At 46.3% G+C, this 27,039-nt stretch overlaps 2 protein-coding genes across 5 annotated transcripts; both read right to left on the reverse strand.

Annotated features, from left to right (window-relative positions):
- Positions 1–1,390: 1,390 nt before the first annotated feature.
- pkig (protein kinase (cAMP-dependent, catalytic) inhibitor gamma) lies at positions 1,391–19,297 on the reverse strand. 4 transcript variants are annotated; one of them, XM_062391048.1, is made up of 3 exons: positions 18,964–19,297; positions 3,370–3,551; positions 1,391–2,057 (listed from the first exon to the last, which is right to left on the reverse strand). In XM_062391048.1, the coding sequence occupies exons 2-3, from the start codon at positions 3,521–3,523 to the stop codon at positions 1,975–1,977; spliced, it is 237 nt and encodes a 78-aa protein (XP_062247032.1). In that variant the 5' UTR covers positions 3,524–3,551; positions 18,964–19,297; the 3' UTR covers positions 1,391–1,974. The 4 variants fall into 4 exon arrangements, with proteins under 4 accessions (XP_062247032.1, XP_062247029.1, XP_062247030.1 ...); XM_062391045.1 differs by lacking the exon at positions 18,964–19,297 and adding an exon at positions 10,497–10,645; XM_062391046.1 differs by lacking the exon at positions 18,964–19,297 and adding an exon at positions 8,816–9,044 and having other exon boundaries at positions 1,391–2,054.
- Positions 19,298–20,840: 1,543 nt separating this feature from the next.
- On the reverse strand, positions 20,841–25,887 carry ttpal (tocopherol (alpha) transfer protein-like). The gene is made up of 6 exons (XM_062391023.1): positions 25,712–25,887; positions 24,770–24,996; positions 24,162–24,405; positions 23,800–23,993; positions 23,480–23,590; positions 20,841–22,604 (listed from the first exon to the last, which is right to left on the reverse strand). The coding sequence occupies exons 1-6, from the start codon at positions 25,728–25,730 to the stop codon at positions 22,326–22,328; spliced, it is 1,074 nt and encodes a 357-aa protein (XP_062247007.1). The 5' UTR covers positions 25,731–25,887; the 3' UTR covers positions 20,841–22,325.
- Between the last annotated feature and the right edge of the window lie 1,152 nt (positions 25,888–27,039).

The raw sequence follows: 27,039 nt of genomic DNA on the forward strand, positions 1-27,039 counted from the left end.
TCAGTTCATGCTCATAACTTTGATTTCACTGGCTGTGACCATAAAGGGAGCGCTGGTACCAGTTTGAGTATTTTCTGGAACTGCAGCTCTCCGGGGGTTTCCACTCACAGCAGAAAAATCCAGTGATGTGCAGTTCTACCCCGACGAGAGGTCAGAGGGGACTGGACGAGGGACTGGAGCTGAGAGGAAAACAGAATGAACCACGCGTCAGACCTGGAGGCCGACGTGCTGGAGCAGAGCCATGTCAGGTCCCAGTCCCCGTCAGGTTCCAGTCCCCGTCAGGCTCCAGTCCCTGTCAGGTCCCAGTCCCTGTCAGGTTCCACTCCAGTCAGGTTCCAGTCCCCGTCAGGTTCCACTCAAGTCAGGTTCCAGTCCCATCAGGTTCCAGTCCCGTCAGGTTCCAGTCCCCGTCAGGCTCCAGTCCCTGTCAGGTCCCAGTCCCCTTCAGGTTCCACTCCAGTCAGGTTCCAGTCCCCGTCAGGTTCCACTCAAGTCAGGTTCCAGTCCCATCAGGTTCCAGTCCCGTCAGGTTCAAGTACCCGTCAGGTTCCAGTCCAGTCTGGTTCCAGTCCAGTCTGGTTCCAGTCCCCGTCTGGTTCCAGTCCCCGTCAGGTCCCAGTCCCCTTCGGGTTCCACTCCAGTCAGGTTCCAGTCCCGTCAGGTTCCAGTCCCGTCAGGTTCCAGTCCCAGTCCCGTCAGGTTCCAGTCCCGTCAGGTTCCAGACCCCGTCAGTCACAGATCTGAGGCTGCAGGGAAACAGACGCAGCAGCAGACTGGACAGACGTGGTCTGGTCTCATGCATCTGCAGTTTAGCTGATTTTATTAGGTGTAGATCCAAGTGCAAATCTGGATCTGGTGAATTTCAAAGTGTTTTCATGGGGAGACTTGGTGGAGGCTGTGGGCTCAGAATGAGAATCCATTGTTCCTAATAGAGAGCTCAGGGAGTCTGCATATTATTATTATTTTCAAAAAGATCGGTACAACTCACCACGTCATTGGAGCGGAGCTGGAGCAGGTCGTCCTCTAACCAGGAGGCCGGCGGTTCGATTCCAGTCTTCCCCATCTAGAATGCCGAAGTGTCCTCGGGCAAGACACCCAAAACAAGTGCTGCCCATAGATGGACTGTGTGAATGTGTGTGTGAACGGCAAAGAACCTGATCTTTAAAGATCTTTGAGCCGTCATCCAGACGAATGAAGCTCGGTATCAGAACAGAGGTGGAAGTGTAAACTCTGGATTCCCGTGTCTGTGCTAAAGTAAACAACCACTGTGCTCAGGAAAGATTTGTGGATCTGGAACGACTCAGAGCTGAAGTCGATAATCCTGCTTCCGCCGGGGACCCCCCCCCCCCCCCTCCACCTTCACAGCACTTGAAAACCATAGAAATATTGCAGCAGTTCATAGTTATTTTATTACACAAAGAAAATTGCTATCACAAAGTTATCACTGAACATTTAGCAATAAATATGAAGTCCGCACACGACAGTTTTAACCGCGACTATGTTTGTTACAAAAAGAAAAGAGAAACGACTCGATGATGAAACCGAACAACAGGGTCACCAACTCACACACGGACATGAAAAGAAAATGACACGTAGATGATTATGAATATTCACTCGATGACACGGCTCCATATTAGTTTGGAGCGGTGTTTGAGTCCATCTCCACAGACGTGAATCCAGAGTTTCTGTGCTTTCTTGTCCGGTCGGGGAAAACAAACGAGTAGCAGAGTCTGAAGAAGAAGAAGAAGAAGAAGAAGCGTCTCCACTGTCTCTTCTGTTCTGGTCCTCATGTTTCAACAGGGTCCAATGAAAAGCCGAACATCCAGAGCAGTGGGAGCTGGGACCAGGCCGGCAGCGAGCAGAGGTGTCCCGTGTCCGGTTGGAAAAAACACTCTCTCTCTCCGTTCTCCACTTTCTCCCCTCTCCACCCTTCTCTCCTCCGCTCGGCCCCCATCTGTCTCCGCCCGGCTGGGTTTAGGACGGACCTCCACTTCCCTGGGCATCTTGGCTGGTGGAGCCCTCGGCCTCAGGGGCTGGGGAGGCCCCCGGGTCTCCTTCTGGGGGGGGGACAGGAAGAAATGCATCAGTCAGTGATAGAGCAACGCTTGGGATCTAGTTCAGGTGCTCACCTGGAGCTGGGCTGCTCTAATCACGTGACCTGCCTCACTCGCCACACTCCTCTATCACAGACCGTTTTCAGACATGACCTCCGGAGGAAGTCCTGAGAATTGTGTCCGGACTTTCTCTGGAGTTTAGCTTTTACATATTTTTACAGCTACAGCAGGAGATTCTCGTCTCAGACACATTTACAAAAGCATCTTCTGCAGCCTTTTAACCAGGGGAGTGACCGGAGTCAGAGAATCCGGAGGCTCTCACTTCCATATTTGCGGTCGCTCTCCAGAGAAGATCAGAGGATCTCCGGAGAGCATCTATACACACTGGCACAAAGAGGCTGTTTATTCAAGATCATATCTGGGGAAGAGATGAGACCTCCACATCAAACTCTAACACGTTCTGCTGCTGCGATAAACATCTGTCTGACTGAAAAGCTTTCAGCGTTAACAGCAGGGAGTCAATCTGCTCTCAGGCGCCGGAGAGAAATAAATAATGAGAATCCTGAGGAAGGAACTACAACTTCCTGTAGCAGCACGGTGTCAGCATGATACGAGTTCATTACGAAATATGAGGCGTCCCACCAGAGCCGTGTTACGTTTGATTTATAGCGGTCAAACCGGTTATTGTGACATGGGAAACGTATCTTTGACTGAGGGGAAGTCAGGAGGAACAATGATGTGACACACAACCTGCTGATGTGACACTTGCGTCATATCAAGACATGTTCCTCCTAACAGCTCGACTGAGAGCAGAGGAAGCAGCGACTCTCTGTCCCCGTGCTGACGACAACTCAATCACAACTCGCTGAGGCCACAGTCTGTGTCTGGAGATCTGGTTCCTTCAAGTTCCTCAGAGACTGAAGATTAGATCGAACTAATACTCAGACAAACATCCAATTTCATCATGCGTCATAGTTCCTCGTTTGCCGTGAACTCTGGGAAAATTAGGAGGAAACCACTCGGCTGTATCCACGCTGTCCTTCTGGAACAATTGGATATCTAAGGGCAATGAACTGGGAGAATTCAGCGAACAATGTACTGCACTAGAATAACCTGACTGATACAAGGCCACAGTGACCTTTGACCTTTGCTTCAGGTTCCCATAGCTCTACAGGATGCAGAGATACCTGGCAAAATTTATGTTTATCCTATGGATGATGTTAAATTGCTCACACACACACAAGCAGGGTAATAAAGACATGTCCAGCCCTACAGTCTGAACGTCTACAGTCTGAGTGTCCAGCTGTTTACTGACCTGCAGCCTTCAGGTCCATCCCCGCCAGGTCTTTGCTCAGATCACTGGTGCTGGCCGTGGATTTCTCCTGCCCTTCGATGTCGGGCACTGCGTTCCTGCGGCCTGTGCGATCACAGTTGATGAAGTCCGAGTACGACGTCTCCACGTCCATCATCTGTCCATGACCAGCGCTCTCATTACACCTGCAGGGGGGGGGGGGAGAGGAGGGGACAGTGAGAGGAGCTGCTGAGGTGTTGCAAGAAGCTCATACATCACCCTGCTGTCTGTGGAGCCCAGGGGAGGACGCATTACTGTGTCCCGGGCATTTCTACTTCCGCACAAGAACACTGGCTACACACAGAGAATGATCACGAGCTCAGGTGTTTCAGAGGAAGAACGGGGGGGGGGCGTTTAATCATGAAGGACACTTCTATTCCTTCACGCAAATTAACAACACAACCCGATATCTGTGCTAAGAAACGAAAAGCTGCACCAAACCATTAAACCCCCTTCACTTCTCCACTGGTCTGTTCTACGTCCTGCAGGTCCTGACACAGCACGGCTTCAACTCAGACGAGGAGGAAGAGGTAAAGAGGTTTACACCATCTGAAGAACAAAGACGGGCGGGGCCACAGAAGAGTCAAGCTCCCATTTGCCTTTCACTCCTCCGCCGTTTCCTGTTCTCAGTCCATATTTAACTAGGTCATGGATCCTGCCAACCAGTGGCTGCACAGCTGGGAACTCCCCGGAGAGGAGAGGACCAAAAGTGAGACTGCTCCAGAAAAGAGGAGGAGAAAGAAAAGATAGAAACTGCAAAGAAAGACTGTTAATGTCAAAACAGCTGCTGCTACATCTTCAGGCCCTGGAGACCCCCCCCCCCCCCCCCCCCCCGCACCCACCCAGCGCTCCGACCGGGCGGCACAGACAGCAGAGGCCTCACTGCTCCCTGTGTGTACGTGTGTGTGTGTGTGTGTGTGTTTGTGTGTGTGTGTGTGTCAGTTGGAGGCTTCGCCAACTTAGCTGCAAAAAGACTTCCACAGACTTCTGTACTCGACACAATCGCACTTGGAGAGAGAGGAGATTCTTCTTTTGAATTGGCACATTACACTTTTCATGGCACAGTGACAGCTCTATTTCATTTATGTATTCACCTGACAGTGAGAATAGGACCTGGCACAAGTTCGGAGTCCTTTTTATTTTATTTATTTATTTACCTGGCAGTAAGAGTTTAGTCTGAACGCAGATCCAGGACAAACCTGCCCCAGGTTGTGGGTTGGGTTTTAATTGATGCTTGAAACACTGTAACTTCCCTTTTGGGATGAATTAAGTATCTATCTATCTATTCATCTATCCATCTATCTATCTATCTATCCATCTATCTATCCATCTATCTCTCCATCTATCTATCCATCTATCTATCTATCTATCTATCTATCTATCTCTCTCTCCATCTATCTATGGGCAGTGTGACTGACTACATTACAGCAACAAACCTGCAGCATGTAACACCAGGACCGTGACAGAAGCTGAGCAGCGACTCTATGAATCCTTAAGAAACACGGAGGTGGTTGGACCCCCGAAGGGAAACGAGCAAACGAATGGGAGAGGAACAAAAAGAAGCTGGCAGCGACAGACAGGCTGACCCGGGGCCAGTTGGTTCCCAAACACTTTCACTCACATTCTGTTATTCAAAGGGCTGGTTCTCTCTCTCTCTCTCTCATGCACCCAAAAGGAAGCACCCGGGTCGCTCCCCGAGAGGTCACGGATGGGGATTTTGAAACTCACAGTCAGGGACAGTGTTCGAGCCCCCGTGGGTAAGAGAGCGGTACCTCAGGGAATGTCACTGTGTTCTGTGTGGCTGCCATTTCCCCACCGAGCAATCGCACCCGACACCAGTGAGCTCCTCTGACAGGCCGGCCTCCAGGCAGCCGGGCCCGTGGAGTCACCACTGAGGCAGCTCACCGTGGGAGGCCGGCGTCTCTCACAGGTTCATAATTACACTTTCTACATTTTTCCACCTGCTCCAGTTCAAACAGCTGAGACGTTCACTGATTAGAGAGGCGTCTGAGGAGAACACGTGACCCTGATCATTTCCTTTACATTTAGATTCAGGCCTCTATCTGAGCTCCAGATTAATCAAGATGTTGAACAATCACAAACTTATTCTCATCGGATCGTGAAGGTTTCTCGTCTTTGTGCTGCTGCTGGTGTTAGCTTCACATTCACTGTAACCGTGGAAAACACAGACTGTAAATAAAGATGGATGTCATGACAGCTCCCAAAAGTGGAGCCAAAGCACATTGATCGCCCCCTGGTGGCAGGCTGCAGTACAAGTCATAAACACTGCCTGCTCCATGTTAGTGGGTGGGACGAAACTAAAAAGTCAAAGTTAAAGTCAAATAAATGTAGATCAAAGATGGTTTCTGTCATTACAGGTCGATTATTAATCAAGCTGATGTTTCTTCAAATGTAAAATCTTCCAAAGAGTTTTGGGTTTAATTAGTCAATTGATCGAACGGGGGAGTCATCATGATTGACATCTGACTCGTGATTGGTCGACTGTGTGCATGTCAAACTCTGCCTTTAAATTGCAAATTCTGTTAAATGAAAACCAACAAATCCTGATGTGACAATCATCAAACCTGCGACTGTGATTTCACTAAAGGATCTAAAACACAACCAGCAGCCCCAGTACCTACAGCAACAGTGTGTGTGCGTGTGTGTGTGTCAAGTATTTGTGTGTGTGTGTCAAGTATTTGTGTGTGTGTGTGTGTGTGTGTGTGTGTGTGTGTGTGTGTGTGTGTGTGTGTGCCGTGTTATGTTTGCCTTTTTCTACTCCACTGGCCCAGTTGTTATGCCGCTTATGGGAGCTCCATCAAATTGCCATTTGTTTGTTTAATTAGTCGGCTTGCCTGCGCATGTGGATCCAATCCCACCATGAGATCATTAACAGGTTTCCATGGAGGCACCACGATGATGATGATGATGATGATGATGATGATGTTCCGCCTGCTGCTCTTCAGCACGTGTTTACACTCCTCTCTGCCCGACGGCCCGGCCTCAGCTGTGGTAGAAGCAGTTTAACGACGCCGCATTTTAAAAATCACATTATCTCGATAACTGCGGCGCTCGCTGAGATGATGGAGTTGTTTTCGTGGCGCCGGTCGACTGAGGCCGATTCTGTCCTCCACCTGCTGTGATGGTTCTGATGCAAATAGACACGTGAGGTAACGTGAAGCCGGCAGAGGAGACGACTTTGTGCATGAACTCGTTTCAGCTCATTAAGAAGAAGAAGAATAGAAAAGCCACTCACCACCAAGAGCAACACTGAATAATACGATTATAGTTATTATAAGTCTTTATAGGGAAATAAATAAAACTGAATACTTAAAATGATAAATGATCTGAATCATTCAAAATACATTTAATATTAAAATTAAAGCAGATTATACAACTAATAGAATCTTGTTTATCTATTATCCTTTTCTTTTGCCATAACTTTTAGATGTAGATTTTATATGTTATGGCAAAATTAGAAATGTCAATTCAAATGAGATTATTTCTTATTTTCTATTATTTGTATTATTGTCATACAAGTTTCTTGATTATTGGCAAATATGTCTAAATTAAGAGAAACTAAGAGATGACACGAGATGGATACTCTTCTTTTACATAATAAAAGATTAGCATTCAAAATCTCTATTATACTTCTATGTACTATAGTAGTATTTGTGTTTTTTTTTTAATTACAGTTGTTTTAAACCTAAATATGAAATGTTTAACACCTTATATCGGCATCAGCCTCATAGGGGTTCTAGTCTCCACCCTCCAGAATCGATGACAGTCTCAAAGAGCGTGTCCTACTTAAATAAAAGGAAGTCTTTGTGTGTGTACAGAGGGAAACTCGACACAGCAGCGACTGGAAACACGAGCAGCTGACAAACGTCACAGGTGTTGTGTTTTCACTCCGGACAACAACAGCTCAATCGTCTGAGGGAAACCGCCGCAGCTGAACTCGGCCTCGGCCTCACCCTCCCTCCTGCTCCTGGATCCTGTCCTCTCTCTCTCTCTCTCTCTCTCTCTCTCTCTCTCTCTCTGCAGTCACCTCAGGAAAACATCTCCTCCGTGAAGGGAAGGAGCTGCATTATCTCATCTACACAAAAAGCCCCCTCACGTTATCGTGAGCGAGAGGAGAGGCTGAACAGAGGAGTTCCACGAGGCTGCGGGTTCCAACACGAGTCACATGAGGAGCAGGAGAGGTTCAGGTCTTCAGAGTTGAAGGAGTGAACATGAGTCAGCAGAGTCACTCACACTGGAACCATTAGAGAGACACACTCACTGTCATCCCACTGGAGCCTTTTAAGCCTGATTGTGCATAATAAACTCACATTATCTGCACTGACCCACACAAAGAGCGGCTTCTCCTCCCCGATATGACTCCATTAGCGCCGTCTTCACGACCAATTTCAAGCCTGTCGACTGGTTTCACCGCTGGTTTGACTGACGAGGCGAAGAGGCTCCACGTGACTGAGCTCCACCTGCTGCGCGTGGCAACGTGGCCACTTTCCCATTCGGCCTTTTCCACCTTGATGATCGATGAAGTGTCTTTACGACGTCCAGCTGAACGAGAGCGAACATGACACGGAGCCGGGAAACATTCTCTATAATGATTCATCTGTCGTTCCTGTATTTTTAATTAACTCTGAATCTAGAAAACCAAGGATTTGCTCATAATCTGAATATTAAATAGAAACTTTATGATAATCAAAGTGCTTTTTGTTGTTTTTGAAGCAAATATACAACTCAAAAGATGGTAGTCTTCTGTTTAAAGTAAACTGTAAGACTCTGACATTATGGACAAATGATCAAATATGATCAAATGATCATACACCTCAAGAATGTGTTAAATTAACACATATTATATTATACTATAGTTCATTACATTGCATATTGCAATTTGAAACAATTCACTGTTTTGCATTTCACTTTTCACTTCACTTTTTACATCTTTTATATATTTTTATTTAGATATGTTTATGTCTAAATAAATGTTACTTCGTATAAATATTAGAAAAAGTGAATAAATAAGAAGTAAATAGTGAATAAATATATATATTTTTTTAATTTTAATGTTTCTATGTTCATTGTATGCACCAATAACCAAGAGCAAATTCCTGGTAGCTGTAAGCCTACTTGGCATAAAATACTTCTGATTCTGATTCTGCAGTTTCCCAGTGGCCTGGCATCAAACCCTCACTTAAAAGAAGCTGAAACCGGAGGATGTTTATCATTTCTACTCAAATCATCAGATAAGTTACAGTAAAACCACTTCTTCCATTAATCAACTAATTGTCTTGTCTGTAATCAAACCCCAGAGATGAAGGCGGCTCACCGACTCTCCTGTGGGCGAACGAATCATCCAGAAGAGAAACGCTCACATCAAGATAAAAGTGAACAAGTCTCTTACCAAAGTATCAGAGTCGCTGCCTTCGCTGCCGGACGCCTCCAAGCAGAACCAAACTACATCCGAATCCGTTCCCCCTCCAGAGCCCAGTGCTGCACAGGGAGAGCAGCATCACACTGGTGTGGCTCCTGCTCGCTGCCGCTCGGCCCCCCCGTCCACTGAGGTCTGGCTCTGTTCACATGATGTCAGCAGCTGCCAGGTCCACGACGCGGAGCCCACTTCAAACACAAGGGAGCTGTATTTCCTCATCGGGAACAGCATTGTTGTTCCTCTTCCTCTCCTAAATAAAGAAAAGCCCTGACCATTCAACTGGGCTGTGGGTATTTGCCCCACATCCTTCCTCTTCTACTGGGACCCACTGGGTGTGAAGGCCTTATTTCCCCTGGTGGAGGGGATATTGCCACTCGCCTCTGCTCTTCAATACTCGGCCGTTTACGTCGACACGGTGGAAATGTTTCCCGAGGGGAGACGACCCCCCCCACACCCACACACACACACACACACACACACACACACACACACACACACACACACACACACACACACACACACACACACACACACACACACACACACACACACACACACACACACACACACACACACGAACTTTTTACCACCTCTGTCTCGCTGGCACTTTTCAACTCCAAGGCTTGGTCTGAAGCCACAGAGGAAGTTTCCATTTTCTCTGTCCAACAGGCAGAATTACCACCGATAACACTGGATACTCAAGTGTCTCTCTGCTTCCCACTGAGCGGAGATACCGAGAACCATCACTGCCACTCTGGTATAATTGCCGTCCTCATTGAGCGCGCTGAGCTCCTACGGCTGACGGCATTATGAATCAGCCCCGAACAGGAGGTAAGAAGCCTGACCGAGGCTATTAGCATCCTGTGGAAAAGTCCTGAGTGAACTAATGAATAAAACAAAAGGCCGGGGCGAGGCTGCTTCTTCAGAAAGCTGAGGCCAAATCAAAAATCCATCAGGCTCGGACAGATTATCGCTGCTGGCGTACAGAGGGGCAGCCGGAGTCGGACTCGGAGCACTTCAGAGATCAATTCCCGGCATTTGTCTTTCGTGAGAAGAAGAAGAGGAAGTATGCATATGGATGACAGTTCTCCAGAAAGAGATTCACACCATTAAAAACATGACACTGCTGGTATGTGAAGCTGAGGAAGGCTGCAGATATAACAAATATCTTCATCATCCATAAGAGCTGATGATGAGGATGGAATCAGTCCAGATACCGGAGCTCATTCCTCCACCAAGGCCCAATAGCTTATTATATTTATTTGTAACTGCACCAAATGTCAAACATTCATAAATATCCCTTCCCAAAACATCGCTATAATATTTAAATGCAACTCTTGCTAGAAAACCAATAAGTCATGTTGGTTTTACAAAAAAAACGAAAAGCTCCATCACCGTGTTTTTAACCAGGAAGGAGAATCGGATCTCGAGCAGCAGCCGGCTCACAGAGGAGGAGGAGAAGGTCGGAGACGCAGCAACAGAAGCTTAGTGGTCATAAAAAATCAATTCTTTACAAACCGTGTGTCTAAGTGTTTCTGTGCAGAACGTCTCCCTGACTCTGTTCAGTGAGGATCGATGTGACTGCTGCTGCTGCTGAACTCGGATCAGTGCAGTCAAATTAAAACAGATTTAATCCATAACAGCTGCTCCATACCAGTTCGGTGAAGAGAGTCTGTGCACCAGGAAACAGCTCCACACGCGTGTAACACTGAAGTCACGGTTTCACATCGACCACAGAGACGTCCACGCTACTCAGGAGCTTTAGAGAAAACAGAGACGTTTGGAAACGCTCTCCTGTTTCAGTTTGGACGAGCAGGATCTGAGACGTTTGGAAACTATGATGTAGTCTCACGACCTCTTGATGATTTGGGTCTTTAAAAGGTCACGATGTAGCCTCCACTGATTCGTCAGGCTCCTGTCACGTGACCCTCGACTGGAAGAAACCACAAAATGGCCTCAGCCACCAGTGCAGAGCGACACGGAGAATCAATTACACGTGTTACTGAGCATGTTGTCTTTGCCAACAGCTGTTGTGTAGTTAAATCCTGAGTTGTACAATCACACAACTGTTAACGTGTGTTGGAGACGAGCTGCTATCGACACACACACGTGCACAGAGTATGTGAGTGGTCACGTGTTATTGGCGTGTTAGTGTGGACGATGATTCAAACTGAACCAAAACGCTCATGTGGACAGTTTTGGGTTTAAAAATGAAAATGTAGTAGTGCGAGTGTAGCTTCAGATATATGTGTGTGTGTGTCTGTTCGTGTGTGTGTGTGTGTGTGTGTGTGTGTGTGTGTGTGTGTGTGTGTCTCCAAAAACTGCAAATGACCCAAGATCGATCATCATTTCAGAGACGAGTGTCCAGACACATGAGACCAGGTCTACGGCAGCAGCAGTGTGGCCGGCTTCAGGCTACAGGGAGTCCCCTGGTGTGTGTGTGTGTGTGTGTGTGTGTGTGTGTGTGTGTGTGTGTGTGTGTGTGTGTGTGAATTAATAGGATGGGTGTGACTGACAGAATCATCAACCGTCCCGTGATTCACAGCTGAGTCGGGAGCAGGTGCTGGGACTGGACCCCGAAATGAGGCCGGGATTAAATCCCCCCCACCCACCGTCCACCCCCAACCCTCCCTCACCCCCCCCCCCCCCCCCCCCAAAAAAAAGAGCGTTCTCCCGTCTCGGTTTCCGACGCAGGACCAACTGGTCACTGGGAGTCTGCTCGTTCCTCTGAGGCTTCGCAGGCCGAGCTGCTCCTCACAGGTTTCATAAGCACTGAACTCCTGAATGTGACGCTCCCTCCGTCTCTCACAGTGAAAAACAAGTTTCATGTTCGCTGACGTGTCTGAACAGACATTCTCTGGCTCCTCGACAGGACGAGTGAATAAACGGCTTTTTAGAAGCTCTGAGGGAAACAGGAGGTGACGCACGTGACGCTGCCGCAACTCCGCGTCCAGCGTGAAGATATTTACATGTGGGTGAAGCTGCTTGTCTGGAAAACTACTGAGAGCCGAGAGGACTTTGTTCTGCGTCTGTTCTCCTCTGGTTATTCCTCAAACTTTACTTTGACTTGTAAATATTTCAACGTTGAGCTCAAAGGATTAGTTTATACGTAGGAAATGAACTTTCATTATCAATTTAACTTTAAAGTAGATTTTCTTAGCAAAACCTGCCAGAAACTTTTAGATTTCCCTTTTTTTATTGTTGTCCATTTAATGTCTGTGATTTCTAAATGTTCATTGGACATAAAAAAACCACAGAGCAATTTGAAGATGTAATGTTTTGATCTGGAAATGATGGTAAACATGATATTTCTGTCTTTGACAAGGAAACAAAGAAAATCTGCAAATTTTCAAGTTTGAAGCTTCAAACCAAACGACTTAATCACAATCCAATAAATCTAATGTCACGGATCAACAGATTAATCCAGAGAAAACGAATGTGCAACACTTCTGATGATCGATAGTTTCAGTTTAATCAAGCAAAACAATATTTGGTTCAAGAGTTTAAACTGTGAAGATTTGAGCCTTTTCCTCTTTAGTGTCATTGAAACTGAAAATCTCTTCACAGGGAAAAGATGCATCATAGAGAAGATTCAAATCAAATGAAAGTCATAGTTATCACGACTCCTCTGCACTGATTGGTCTAAATCATCAAAGTCTGTGAGATCCGAGATTTGTCAAACGACCAAAACTGATAAATTTATTATCCTAGAAAAACGTCCTCACGACTAAGAGGCTGAATGGATTAATGGAACAGCTTCAGATTATTAATGGACTTTGATGAATCGATTGTTTTAATGACTTCCTGTCTCCCTGTCCTCCCGTCTGACGTCATGGCAGCTCGGTGACACCGTGATGTGTTGTGGGCTCGGGGATTCGTCTCCCACCGTCCCTTCTATCTGCTTTAATTCTACTGCGAGGTTGCCGCTTCTATTTCCGTCCACACATTTAACAACACGAGCCCTCGGCAGGAAGCAGGTGGTTTGTTTGCCTGTGTTGTTTATGTCCCATGTCTTTCCCAGGCTCTGTGCACAGACGCACTCGGGCTGACGGGGAGAAGGACATAACGGGAGGGAGGAGATGAGAGGGAGCAGGAGGTCTGGAGGAGGATGAAAGGATGGAAAGCAGATGAGGGACGAGTAGAGAGAAGAGCAGGGGGGGGGGGGGGGGGGGGGGGACCGAAGGGAAAAGAGGGAGGATGAGCTGCAGAGAAGGAATGCCTGTATATTTATTGTGTTTGCTATATAAGGAAATATCCCTCACAGCCTCCAGTGTTTTCATTTCTTTTTTCAGAAACATGGTTCATCCTCCCTGCTCCGACCGCTCAAACAGAACCTATCATCTGGTCGTGAGCTGCGTCTCTGCTCCACCTGTTAGAAGCCTCTCACCCACAACTCCCTCCATCCTCTCTGATCAAACAAAACACACTCACATTCAGCCACCGCTCATCTCCAAACCTACGTGAGTTCAATAACCACCGCGCTCTTTACGCCAAGTGTACGAATACCCGAGCTCTGACGGATTCCACTTAGCTGCAACACTGTTTGTCCTCAAGTCCAGGAGGACGTTACCTCCTTGTGAGTAAATTAAATAACAGAGCAGAGCATGTTTCCCTCTAGAGACCTAGACCATGAAACCATCGCTCATCACGTTGGAGTAAAGCACAAACACCTTCAGCTTTTCTAACGTGGCGCTCACATGGATCCTGGATCAGCCCCCGGATCCGGATCTGCACCTGAATTCAACAGGTTCTTCCCTGGGTGAGGCCTCAGCCCTCCACTAAATAACATGGAGCTCGGTACTTGAGTACTTTTTATATAATTCTGGTAACAAACAGACAAAAACATATATAAACATATCTATATAATAATTTGTTATATCCAGTTAATGTAGTTTAAGTTCAGTGAATGCTTTGTGGCTCGTTAGACTGCAGAGTGCTCACCAGCCCGTCTGCCTTCGTTTCCTCACAACTCTGGAATTTATCACTGTCAAGTGAATTTATGACATTAAAATAATTTGCTGTCAGGTTCCTGTGAGCTGCTTCATATCAACCCTGCATATTGTTTCCCCTCCTCTGGGATCCAGATGAAAACCTCTCCTGAAGAGCTGTGAAACATCTGAAGGCGAGCGGAGCCTGATGTTTCTCCCTCGATGGATCAAATCAAAGCATCGAGCAGATCAGCCTCCGAGTCGCCGTCAAACTGTGAAGGTCACATTGCTCCGTATCCCCTCAAGCGCTTCTCCGTCTCATCACCTCCAAAGTTAATTGATTCAAGCACTAAGTCGCGTCACACGGAAATTAAAATGGGCCACTCCGTCTAAAACAATGAAAGATGATTTTAATTTGTTTTCATGACGGTGGATTCTCATCAAATCATCTTTCACTGACCTGCTGAGCCTAAAAACAGGGTCAGCTTCTATTTCCAAACCAATTCACTCTCTGATCCTCGATCCTCCCATTTGCATCGTGAGGTTTGATTAAACGTCCTCTCAGAACCGAGTCTTCATTCCAACCTGTCAACCGCATCTGTGGCAGTGATGCTGATGCTCTGGGCCAATCAGGCTGAAGCAGCAGCTTCATTAAAGGGGGGAATCTGTCTGTGGGGAGAATCGAGTTTGGACTGTTAAAGAAAAGAAGTTGTGGATATTTACCGTGCATCCATTTTCTGTCGCCGATCACTGTGTGCAGAGCTGTGGCCAGCTGCAGCCAATCACAGCCTTTCAACTGGAGTGGCGCTCAGCGGAGCGTTTACCTCCACTGAGGCCCCCCCCCCGACCCTTAATTCAATCAAGCTGCACCAGTTCTCTGCACATTTCACGTTTTTACAAGACCCATGAATTATTCACTGTGAAATCAGGGATTCTTGAAAAAGTCCCGAAAGGGTTCATGGAAATCTGTTGTAGTTTTTATCTTGTTGACGACAAACAAACAAACAAACAAACAAACAGGCCGGAGTAACAAGGCTTTGCACCAAGTCGCTGCACGATTCCTCCGGCATTTTTGCACTTGGAATGAAATCTATCACACATTGAAGTGATACTCCACCCAGAAGGTATATTTAGAGTGCGGCCCGTCGACTCTCTGTGGGCGTCACATACGTTCTGGTTTGATCCATCGGTCTAAACGGAGCCTGTAGTTTGTATCCATAGTGGGGACAGTATATTTTCATGGTGACCCACTTTCACAGCAGTTAAAGTTTCTTCTCCAGAGGAACTTGGTGGTTCTCCTGCAGATCAACGGTCTGATCTGTGCCGCGTGGCGCTCACTGTCACCATCACATGTTTCTCTTTGCCCACATATGGTTAAACAGCTCCGTCCTCACACGGAGACCAGCACATGTTTATGATCTGTACACGCACCGTCTGTCTCAGCGTGTGTCTCTACGTCCACACGTCTGCTGGACGGATTCTTTTTACGATGCAAGCTGTTATAGAAATTAACAAATCGCTTTAACATGACGATAGTTGATGCATTTATATAAATGATTTATTCAACCTTGAAAAGAATGTGTAAAGTGAACGGGGTAATAAGCTCCCGCAGCTCGACATCTGCTTCACAGAACTTAACATAAAAACTTCACATCATTATTTCCAGCAGCTGAATTTTGGGACAAATCCCCCGAACTGCACACGGACCCATTTGAGACTCTGTGAGTGAAGCATTCAGACGCCTCAACACAAAAAAGAACCACAATCACAAAGCGTGGATTAGTCGTCCACTGCTGCACAAAGAGCCGTTCACCCGTTCTCTCAAAGTTCAGTGAAACTCGGCTCAGCTCACAGAACCTGACCTCGAGATATGTTGTGTTTCTATTGTCGTGAACTTGTTGACAACGTCACCAGCTGAGTGGGCCCCAGGGCGCGTGATCATTCAAAGTTCATTAATATTGAACATATCATGTGTCCAAATTTGACTTCACTTCCTTGGGCCATTAACAACACACATGACAAGTGTGAAGCTGACCAGATGAACGGTTCTCGAGTTGCATGAGACACAAAACAGACCGATTCTGGAATAACTAGCCAATAGAGATAAAGATGCTAATATTAACTTGTGGCTCAGGAGGCTCGTGTCGAGTCCTGCTATTTAAAGCACCTGTATCATTATTCAATAGAAGGTGCCAGTGATATCAAAGTTAATATTATCATTAAATGTCAGAAATATAATGAGTTACTTAGTAGTATCATTATTAAAGCAGGACTTTATATAAAAGGTGCTTCTCAGTGAAAAGAACCTTAACACAGGGAAATGTTCTACATTCATTAACTAAATTCAGATTCTAGAAGAAAAGTCAAAATGCAGCTTCCACCACCAGGACAATAGACTGATAAAATAATCCTTTCATCAGAAGCAGAGTGTCAGGCAGCGCTGTGGAACATCTCAGTAAACCAGAGAGCCTTTTAGGTCTGTCACACGAGATGATGAAGGCCGGGCTGACGCCGCTCGTCTTCTCCTCATGGGGACTTCAGGGAGCTAAAAGCAGAGGAGCTTAAGTCCTCTGCGCACAGAGCAAAGAATGTGGCAGGAGGTCAGCGCCTTGAACTGAGAAATCCCCGTCCACAGTATATGTGCACATTAAAACCCATGATTACACAGAGGGAGGCAAAAAATAGACTTGAGCGATGTGTTCACATCGGATCAGAGCCTGTTGTTCTCTGCTGCATCTGAACCAAATCTAGAAAGCTCTCGAACCACTTCTGAGAATAGATTGCTATTTCTACCCAGAGCGGGTAATGACCTGTGCTTATAGCAGGAAAGCATTGAATCCAGCTGCCTCTGGTTCCCATTAAAACCAGTGTATTCGCCAGCAACAACATTACAAAGATCTAATTTAACCTTCAGTGGAACGGTCTGATGAGCACTTGTGGAAAAGGGAAGCACACAGTCACTCCACCGGCCCGGCAGTGTTATGGTGCAGGCTCTCAGCGCCGGGGTTTAGGGGTTCGAATGTTCTCAGAGTCATCATGATATTGTTGGCAGGCCTCAGCAGGAGCAGAAAGCTCTGCCATTTGCAGAGGGAGCTGGAGGAGGAGGAGGAGGAGGAGGAGGAGGAGAACGCTGCTGATGAGTGCGTTCTTCATGCAGCAGTGCAGATAATAAAAATCCACTTGCACGACTCCATTACTCATCTTCTAGCTGCTTTGTGAACAGCACAGCTCAGAAGATGCACCAGGGCCTCTGAGGACGAGCAGGACATGTCATCTAAAACAGTGAGTGCCCCCCCCCCCCCCCCCCCCGCGCCCCATGTTGTGTGTCAGTGAATGTGAGTGAGACACGGCAGGGAAGGTTGTGTCAGAGGTCAGCAGGACATGTGTGTGTGTGGGGGTGTGTCTCAGTGAAGAAGGTTTCTCTGAGCATCACTGTCCTGGAGGACGCCAGACCATGTTTGGTTTGTTCAGACAGGAGAGGAGACGAGGCAGACACACACACACACACACACACCTGCCGTCACACTGCACAGATTTAATCTCTAATTCATCAAGTGGCTTAATCCCCTAATGACGTTTTGTTTTTTCCACTAAAGTCAAAAGATCTCTCAGCTCTTCAATGTCAAAGTTGTGTCTTGGAGAGAAGCAGCAGACACATTCACCTTCAGCTCCTGGGAGAATATATGCAAACACGGTAAGAAAACGCGTTTATCATTTTTCCTCAGCTGATATTATCATAAATAATCTCAAATTTGCTCTGTGCCTTTGTCTGGAACAAAGATTACACAAGAAGAGCTGAAGGAGTTTCCAGGAAAACCTGTTTCAATTCCTGGATCTTGATGGAAAGAGATCAGACGTGTTTACTGGACGTCATCGATGCCCACACATGCTCGTGGTGAATCCTGCTGGGAATCCCCTGCTCTGCTACAGTCTGCACAAAGTCCGGAGCCGCTCACTTGAACACTCACACCTTCACCTCCTCCGGAGCCAAAGCAGAGGAGCTCCCCCGTCCAGTGCACCTCCTCACCCTGTCGTCTGCATGGACCTGGAACCACATCGCTGCCTGTTTTCCTTTTCAGACTCAAATGTCACTGGTGATGTGCAACACTTTCCCTGAGCCACGAAATGCCAAACCATTACAAATCACGGTCCCACCCTGGTTACACAGTTTGTTAAGCCTCAACACTCTGGTTGTGTTACAGAGGAGCTGGGGAACCGGTCGTCCTCAGGAGGAGCTGAGCTGTGGTGACAGGCCACAGAGAAGCAAACCACAGGCGAGCAGCCAGTGTTTGTTTGCACCAGGGCCTGTGCCCAGTAACTGGCACTTGCCCAGCAACACTCACACAAAGTGGGGGGTCTCCGGCTGCTTGCCCCCTCCTCCACCAGCACCACCAGCAGCACCGTCAGCAGCCTGCTGCTCAGTCCCAGTCAGACGTCTTTTCACAAGACGACTCCGGACAGAACTAGAAAGACGAGCTGCGTCCTCAGAGAGTTACTGAGAGGAAAGCTGGTTAACCAGTAGAGTTAGGACACACAGCAGGAAGGGGGGGGGGGGGGGGGGGGTTAGAGTTAGGGTTGGTTAGGTTTATGATAGGTTAGGTTAAAGTATGGGTCTGGTAAGGATTAGGTTAAGGTCAAGGGTTAGGGTTAGGAACTGTGGTTTAGGTTTGATCAAGTGTCCAGGAAATCAATGCAAGTAAATGTCCACAGCTCTGGGTGTGTGTGTGTGTGTGTGTGTGTGTGTGTGTGTGTGTGGAGCTGTCATGAGCTAAACTGTGTGGGAAGGACGTGCATGCCAGCCCTTCACACACACACACAGACACACTACACACAACACACACACAGACTGTCCATGTACACAAACACACTGCACACAAACACACTGCACACACACACACACACACAGAGGGCTACGAGCACAATGGCTCCACTTGCCTGCCTCGAAGATACACGGAACATACATGTGAAATAACACGAACGTGCACATTAGCCAGCGTCGTTCCGTCAGACACGATCCGTGCGCGCGCCCGTGCACACACGCACTCACACACACACACACACACACACACACACACACACACAGGAGGAAAATGTCCCGGTGGAGAAAAATAAAAAAGCGCAGAATCGGTCGTGACTCTGCAGCTCCACGCGCACGAGCTCGTCGCTCCGTGCACAACAAAGACCTCCACTCACCTTGGCCGGGTCTCCTCCGGTTCTCCACTTGTCACAGCGGGGATCTGACACCATGGATCCGCAGTAAGTTCCCAGGCGGGCGGGCTCAACCGAGGCAACCGGGCCGGAGCCGGAGCCGGAGCAGGACCAGGAGGTGGACCAGGAACCGGAGCTGGAGCTGGAGCCGGAGCAGGAGCTGGAGCCGGAGCAGCAGCCGGTGGATGTGATGGATCAGGGACCGTGTGCCGAAGACGCGTTAACAGCCTCCTCCTCCTCCTCTTCCTCCTCCTCCTCTTCCTCCTGCTGCTGCGGGGTGTTTTCTCATGGCACCGACGGCAACCGACGAGGAAAAGGTTGTGCCTTCGAACAGCTGTTTTCCAAAATGGAGTTAGTCGTGTCTGAGCCAATCAGAACCCGCCTGTGGAGGCTCCCACTCCTCTGTGGGCAGGAGGACACACACTCACACTCTCTCTCACACACACACACACACACACACACACACACACACACACACACAAAGACACACACACTACTCTCTTTTATCGTGTAGGTTTTTCTCTGGGTGTGTTTCATCCTTCATGTCAGGAGAGACTTCAAACCTTCAAACCACCAGAGGAGATGAGATTCCCCTCACAGAAAAGCCACAGATGTTTTTTTTACCACATGTTGGATTCATTCCCATTGTTCAACTGTTCATTCCAGGGCCGGGTCTAGGATTTTGAGTTATAAAGGGGCCACAATTTTTTAGGGGGCCCACATTCCCTGATTCAGTAAAGTGAACATTTGAGTTGTCCCATGGTTCCTGTTCGCTCTTCAGCTTTGAGCAAAGCCACACATCGTTGTGTTATTCAAAAGAGCTTAGACAACACAAATACCTGACAGATTGTCATACCTGAGATTCTCCAGATGTTTGTGTTGTTGTGAACTCGTCCTCAGCGGAGAATCTCTTGCTGCCTCCAGAGAACGTCCGGACCTGATTGTGTGGTCATTCTCCGAAGTTCCTGTCTGAAAGAGGCCTCAAACCAAACATCGCTGGGTAAACTGGTGGACCAAATCAAGAAGAACACACAGAGACACTCCTAGAACTCCAATCGATTCATCTAGAAATATTAAATCTGCAGATGAATCCACGATGAAAGTACTGATACGTTATGAATCCCACCAGCGCCTCGTTCAGCGAGTTAATGGCATGTAAACAGAAAACAGTGTCCAGCAGTGTGGGCTGCCAGGAGCTAGAGTCAGAACCTCCTGGAAGAGACAAGTCAATGAGTTGTGTTTGTGTGTGTGAGTCGTCCTGAATCACAGCAACACAATCACAAGCCAAACCTATTCCCATCTCCTCTGTAAGCCACAGCTCGTCATTGTTGAAAATACATGTTTCTGTTTCTGCAGAGTTTTGAATCACTTCACCAGCGTGACTGAGCTCATGAAGAATGTCAAGCGTCATCCGATCATTTAAAGTTTACTAAATGGAAACATATGGCTGATCTATGATGATATAAGTCTCCCTGAGGGGTGGGGCCGGTTACTGTGACACTTAATAACTTCAAATCATATATGACCATCTCATAAAATACACATTGCTACAAATTAAGCAGTAATATTAATGTTTTAGTAATAATAACACAAAATTCTTTCTTTTTAACAAGAAGCAACTGTTAAATCATATTAACATAAAACTTAATCATGAAGGGATCTTTGTGCTCTTTATCTTTAGGGCACATTCTGATTTTAAGACTTCCGACTTTCACAGAAAATTAATGACACTGGAATTACTATTTCCACTAAAGTAAAAAATAGAAATAAAATCGTTTTTGGGACCCATGAACCCAGTTGGTGAAAATACCCATGATGCCCCCGGACTCTTCCTGCTCCGCTGCCAACACAAGCATCCACAGTCCCAACAACACACAAACGGCCTTTTCTCCAGTTGTGTTTCACTTTATTATCTACGCTACAGACGATAAATATCCGGCAACACAATGCAGCTTATTGTGACACACACATGCTGGAAATAAAATTATAAAAAAGAATGAACAACATTATTCAAAGTTGGCTTCGGGCGACGGCACGGAAACGATCACTGCACATGTCTGTACATGGCCCGATGGGAGATTTGGCAAAGCAGACGTCTATAGAGTGGGGACAGAATGTTCTGTTCCCCCATGGGACTCCTGTGATCAGGAATGAACCCCCCCCCGCACGTTAAGACTGCGTGATGACACAGGTCACACAAAGGTTTAAACAAGAAAAACATAAGGCAGATTATCTGAATTTAAAAAAAGACACATGAATCCTCTTAGGAGATTCCAGCTGGAGACGACTAAAGCACCAGCGACACAAAGGCATGAAAACAACGTGTATGAACAAGATGTGGAACTTAAACATTCACGAGTTGATCTGTGAGGTTATTCTTCCTCTCGGCCACAGCAGCATCTTTCTACACCAAGTACCTCCACCCTCAGCTGAATCAAGCCCCCGGGGGAAACATGAATATTGCTTAGGTGAAACAAAAAGATGGAGAATCTACTCATTGACAGAAGTTTAAGGCTAAAGTTCTGTTACAGTAACGTTCGTTTGAACAGATACCGAAACAAACGTGAGAGATGTGAGTTGTGAGCAGCTGTTTTTAGAATCGCTCCGCAGTGGGAAACGTTAACAGATGGGTTCATAGTTTTCCACGACTGTTCTCAAACAGTGCTCCGGCCCATGTGTACATTAAAACAGATTTACTTTGTTTTTTAGCTCACTGTATTAAGACCTTCTGTTCATATCGGCCGCCAAGGAACCTCTTCCAGTTCCGTGCTCCCAGTGAAAGAGACGAGGGACAGAATCCACGTTCCACAGGAGGAGATGTTTTAACGTGAAACTTCTGTGGTCTGAGTTTAATTTTACTTTTTAATACTCAACCCCGTCTTTGATTCTCCTGATATTCTCTCTGTAAATACAATAACTTATTCTGACTGGGATTTCTGAGGCCTGAAGTGTTTTTTATCCCCCGTCTCTTCCATTGGAAACACATTAAAGACATTTTTAATGGACAGCATGGATTGGAGGAAAGTTTACATAAAGTCTTTCAACACACACACGGACCCCTGACTACTGCAGAAAATAATAAGAATCCCTCCTTCACTGTAAATGAATCCACAGGGGCCAATGAAACGTCTCTAAATCCATCAGCTGGTGTCAAAGCCTCTTGCCGGAGTCTGCAGCTGCCTTGGAGACATGATTGATCGCTGGGCTACATGTACATTAAGAGAATCTTCCTAGAGTAGTGCTGCTTCGTTAGTAAAATAAATGTAGAACGTCGGCAAGTTGCCGCGTCGATACGTTTCAAATGAAACATCAGCTGTCCTCTCAGCGATGGGAGTCGACCCGGTGCTTCAGTAGCAGTAGTAGAGCTGTGAGCGCAGCCCCCTGAAGGTGTCGTCCTCCTGCCCTCGGCTCTGCTCGCCCTCGAACAACATGGAGTCTGGGAGCACCACACCCTCTAGTGGATCAGGCTGGCAGAACTCCACTATGAACTCCTCCTCGCAGTCCAGCAGCAGCCGGGACCAGGACGACAGGTCCAGCTGGCCCGCGGTGCCGCCGTACTCCTCCGGCAGGACCGAGCGGGGGATGTTCCGGTGCAGGGAGCGCAGGTCGGAGCCGTGGAGGGTGTACTGTCAAAGAGAAGACGCCACAGACACCAGCTCCATTCACTTAAAAGGCTTTGATCAGAAAGAACGGAATGGAAATCAGCGGAGTAGTTTTCAGCTACAAAATATAAAACAAAACCTAGAGATAATAAACAGCCTACAGTTCCTCAGCTCCTTGAAGATCTTTGTTTTGTTTTTAAAGCCCCACATTTACTCTAGGTGCACTCTCTATATATCTGTCCAGCACCCGTCAGCTGCTTTCAGACACTGAATTACCAAGAGGGGCCGTATGTGAGAATACAAACGTCTGAGTCAGTTGCTGTGGACATTTCTTTAAGAGTTTCTCCTTCCTGATCCCCTTGAGCCAAAACTCTGGATGTTTCCGAATGAGCCCATGTGAGAACGCAGCAGGAGATTCTCCAGAGGATTCACCACGAGCACCGATAAAAGAGGAACCACACACGTAGAAGACCCAGATAAAGACGTCTACTTGGAAAGACGACGATTCAAGAGATTTTGGAGACAAGAGGCGTTGCTGTGCTGTAAATGAAAGAGGTGCTCCCTGCTGCAGAATGCATGTGTACCGACAGATTTCTGTGTTTCTGTGAACGCGTCTGAGCTGAGAATCTCCTGCTGTGTTATTCATGTCAGAAAGATAAACTCTGGAGAAAGACCAGACTCCGTTTTCAGACATTCTCCAGAGTTCACGTCTGAAAACGTCTTTAACGACTCCTCATGTTGCTCCGTATCTGTTGATTGTGTAAACTTGCAACTGCATAGTAATGATTTCAGCTTCAACTTGAAAAGCTAATGACACCATTTTCACAGATTCACAATTATTTGGGAACACAAGCTGCAGATAAAAGTAAAACCAACAATTCAAAAAGACAGATAGTTACCCTCTCGGCCATCTTCTCCTTCAGAAACGGTTTAATTATAGCGAAGATGCCTTTGAAAATCCTCGGCTCGTTAATGATGTTCACGGCCTTGATTCTGATTGGAAACCCGTCCTGTGAATCAGAAGAGAAGCAGTCAAACGTCTCATGTGTGATTTGTGTGCTTATGTAAATATTAAACTCTGCAGTCAATCAACAGGGGAGCTCCAGAGCCTCAGGTGTCATGTTTACTGATGTCATAACAAAATAAAACAACATGTTGAGAAGCTGCTGCAACCATGTGTCTGATGAAAATACTATTTCATATTCATTCAGGTTCTTACCTGGAGGATGCTCACAACCTTTTTGGCGAGGAAGGGCCCCGGATTGGACGCCTGCGACATGCCCACGCCGGTGTAGTCGGCTAAGATGACGATACCGTTCACCTGCGTCTCCTCGGGCTGGATGAGCTTCTCCAGCGTCAGATAAATGGCCCTCACGTTGTCCACAAACGGATAATCGTTGGGTTTCCATTTTCCTGCAAAAAGACGACTGAGCTGAGTGATCGTAAATCACAAGTAAAGCACAAACTGGAAGTAGAGGCACAGAGAGCATAATGTGTAACGTGACAGCTAAATGAAAATAGTATTAAAGCTGGTGAAGGTGTTGCAAAGCTGCTGAGTTCACAGATGAAGATGCAGCAGACCTGGACGCAGACAGAGGATGTATCGCCCGTTGGGCTCGGGCCGGGGCAGGACCGTCAGAAAGCCCAGGTCCAGGACGTGCTTCACCGTGGACGGCTTCAGATCCTGGAACACCTCGGGCCAGGCCCGGCGACCTGCGTGGTAGTTGAGCAGCAGCTGCAGCGCCCGGTCGTAGTCGAACTTCCTGGCCCGCAGGAAGCGGAGGAGGAAGGAGTCGTCCAGCCTCGTCCGGAGGTTCGGCTGTTCCTGCAGAGTCAGGGGGAGGAACAAGCACTCATTGAAGATCATTATTATTATTATAACTATTACAATTATCGGTATCAGGAAGGGAAAAATAGTATTCGATCCTGAAGATACCATGACCTGGATGAGTGAGGATATTACACAAACATCTAAAGTACTACAGTACTTGAGTAAATGTACTAAGTTACTGTATGTCACTGTCAATCAGTAGAATCTTTCATTACTTGTCAGATGTTGGTGACTGGGACTCGGATGCTTTCCATCAGGCTGCCATGTCCTCTGTGAAATGTTACTTATATCTAAAGCTGCAGTTGCTCTGGAGGCAGAAATGTTTATGTTCTTTATGAATAAAAGTACAAATCAGAACCTTCAGTATCATGTCTCTCAGTGCCTGCACGTCCCGGAGACGCCACTCTGGTTTCTCCTGTAGCTCCTCCCGCGCCTTGGCCACCAGTTCAGGGGTCAGGCTGCAGGAGTAGACGGGCGGAGGGGGTCCAGGGAACCAGCTGTGTCCTGCAGCTGCGGGGGGGTCCACCGGAGGAGACATGAGGTCGATGGACTCATGCTGGTCAGCCATGGACGGACTGGGAGGAGCTGTTTGGAAAGCAACACAAAGAAAGACACTGAAGTGTAAAAATATAAACCAAGGACGCTTTACATATTAAAAGGAGAAGAACAGATTTTTGTCTGTTTTTGGACATATTGCATTTTAAATAAGATACGATTTGTATTAATCCAGAAGAAAGTTATTGTGCCAGCTTGCTCGAAGATAAAAGATAAAACAATATTATGTATTATATCTAAAAAACACTAATATAAAGTGAATTATAAGGAAAGTAAAAACATGATTTGCAAAACAGAATAATGCAGAACCAGAGCCTAATAGAAACGAGATGAGGATTAGAAATGTTCGGCTGCTTTTATTTAATATAATATAATAATTTAATATATGTTCAATTTCCTCTCTCATATTTATATATTAGATGTCTTGAAGATTTTGTATTGTATTATGTTTTATTATATAGTTTTCATATAAGACATAACTGGTTTCCACCACACAAGGTTTTAACATTTGATGTATATATTCTGTAAACCTGTCTCAACTGAAACCAACACCACAGAGGTAGAAATACTCTTCATAAGTACATGTACCACACTAACATAAGTATTTATAGATATCAATATGTGGATGAATAAATGTAAAAGATCCAGCGTCAGAGAAGTCAGTGTTGACAGTGAGTCACAGTCCTCCCCCCTCCCCACACGCACACGCACACGCACACACACACACACACAGACTGACACGCACCTGCAGCAGCACTGAACATGAAGCTTCTCAGGACGAACGCACACGTGTTGTGTTAGTTTCCATTGATGAGCGACAGGAGAACGACAGGAAGGACGGAACAGCCGCAAGATCACGGAACAGCCGCAGGATCAGGACGCAGCGTTAAATACAACAAGCTTCCAGGGGAATCCTGCTTCCGGGTTCTGACACGGAGCTCTCTCATTGGGTCCGTCTGGATCATGTGACGCTGTGACGCACACGTTGTGCTTCCGCTGTTTTGGCGACCGTGCTGCCTTCAGGGTGGCTGGGAGATTTCCCCGACACGACACGTCGCGTAGACAAAATCCAAAAACTTAAAGGGGTAGTTTACAAAATTAAAAATAAAGATTTTGGAATTATCTTCTCACCACCAAGCAGATGGAGGGTGGGTGAAGTGTTTGAATCCCCGAAACACTTCTGAGGTCACAGCGTTGAACCCAAATCCAATACATCAAAAGTAAATAATGACAACTTTGTTAAACGTAAAAAAACAAACTTTATAAAAACCTTATAAAATGCCTCCATGCTGCTGGTGTGGTTTCATCTAAGTGTCTGTAATTCAACTGAGGACTAATAGGGTGAAAACATGAGGTTAATGAGTCATTTCGAGTCAGATCCCTTCTACCATATTATTAAACATCATTGATACAGGAAATCGTTCCTCCCAACCGCAATAAGACTGTACAACGCATCTACCTCTGTCAGAGCCACCATCACAGAACTGCACTAAACATACCTGTCTCAATTCATCATTTTATACAATAATATTGTCTTTTGCACACTCAGTCTACATATTCTTACACTCATAGTATATTATATTATCTATTGTATCGCCAAATACTTATATTTATACCCGTACTATATATCATATATTATATCATACTCTTTATATATTCTTTGTATATATAAGTCTATATACACATATTTATACATGTGTACATGTTGTTATTATTATTATATTTTACTATTATTATTATAATATATACTGTTGCTGCTATTATTACTATATACTGCTATTATATATACTGCATTTATCTTGTGTTTCTGTTTTTATTCTTTCTACCGCAATATTTTATATTTTATATTTTATTCTATTGTATTGTATTTTATTGTATTCAAATGTACCGGCTGCTATGACGACTTAATTTCCCTTCGGGGATGAATAAAGTAATCTATCTATCTATCTATCTAAAATCCCACACTACATAAAACGCTTCTCTGTGCTGGGGGAAAGGTTTTTACTAGTAGTTGTTTTTTATTTATTATATAACATCCTCCTGTCCATTCCAGTGAAGTCACAAGATCCTCTC

The sequence above is a fragment of the Platichthys flesus genome, chromosome 7 (genome assembly GCF_949316205.1).
Source record: "Platichthys flesus chromosome 7, fPlaFle2.1, whole genome shotgun sequence".
Classification (NCBI taxonomy): Eukaryota; Metazoa; Chordata; class Actinopteri; order Pleuronectiformes; family Pleuronectidae; genus Platichthys; species Platichthys flesus.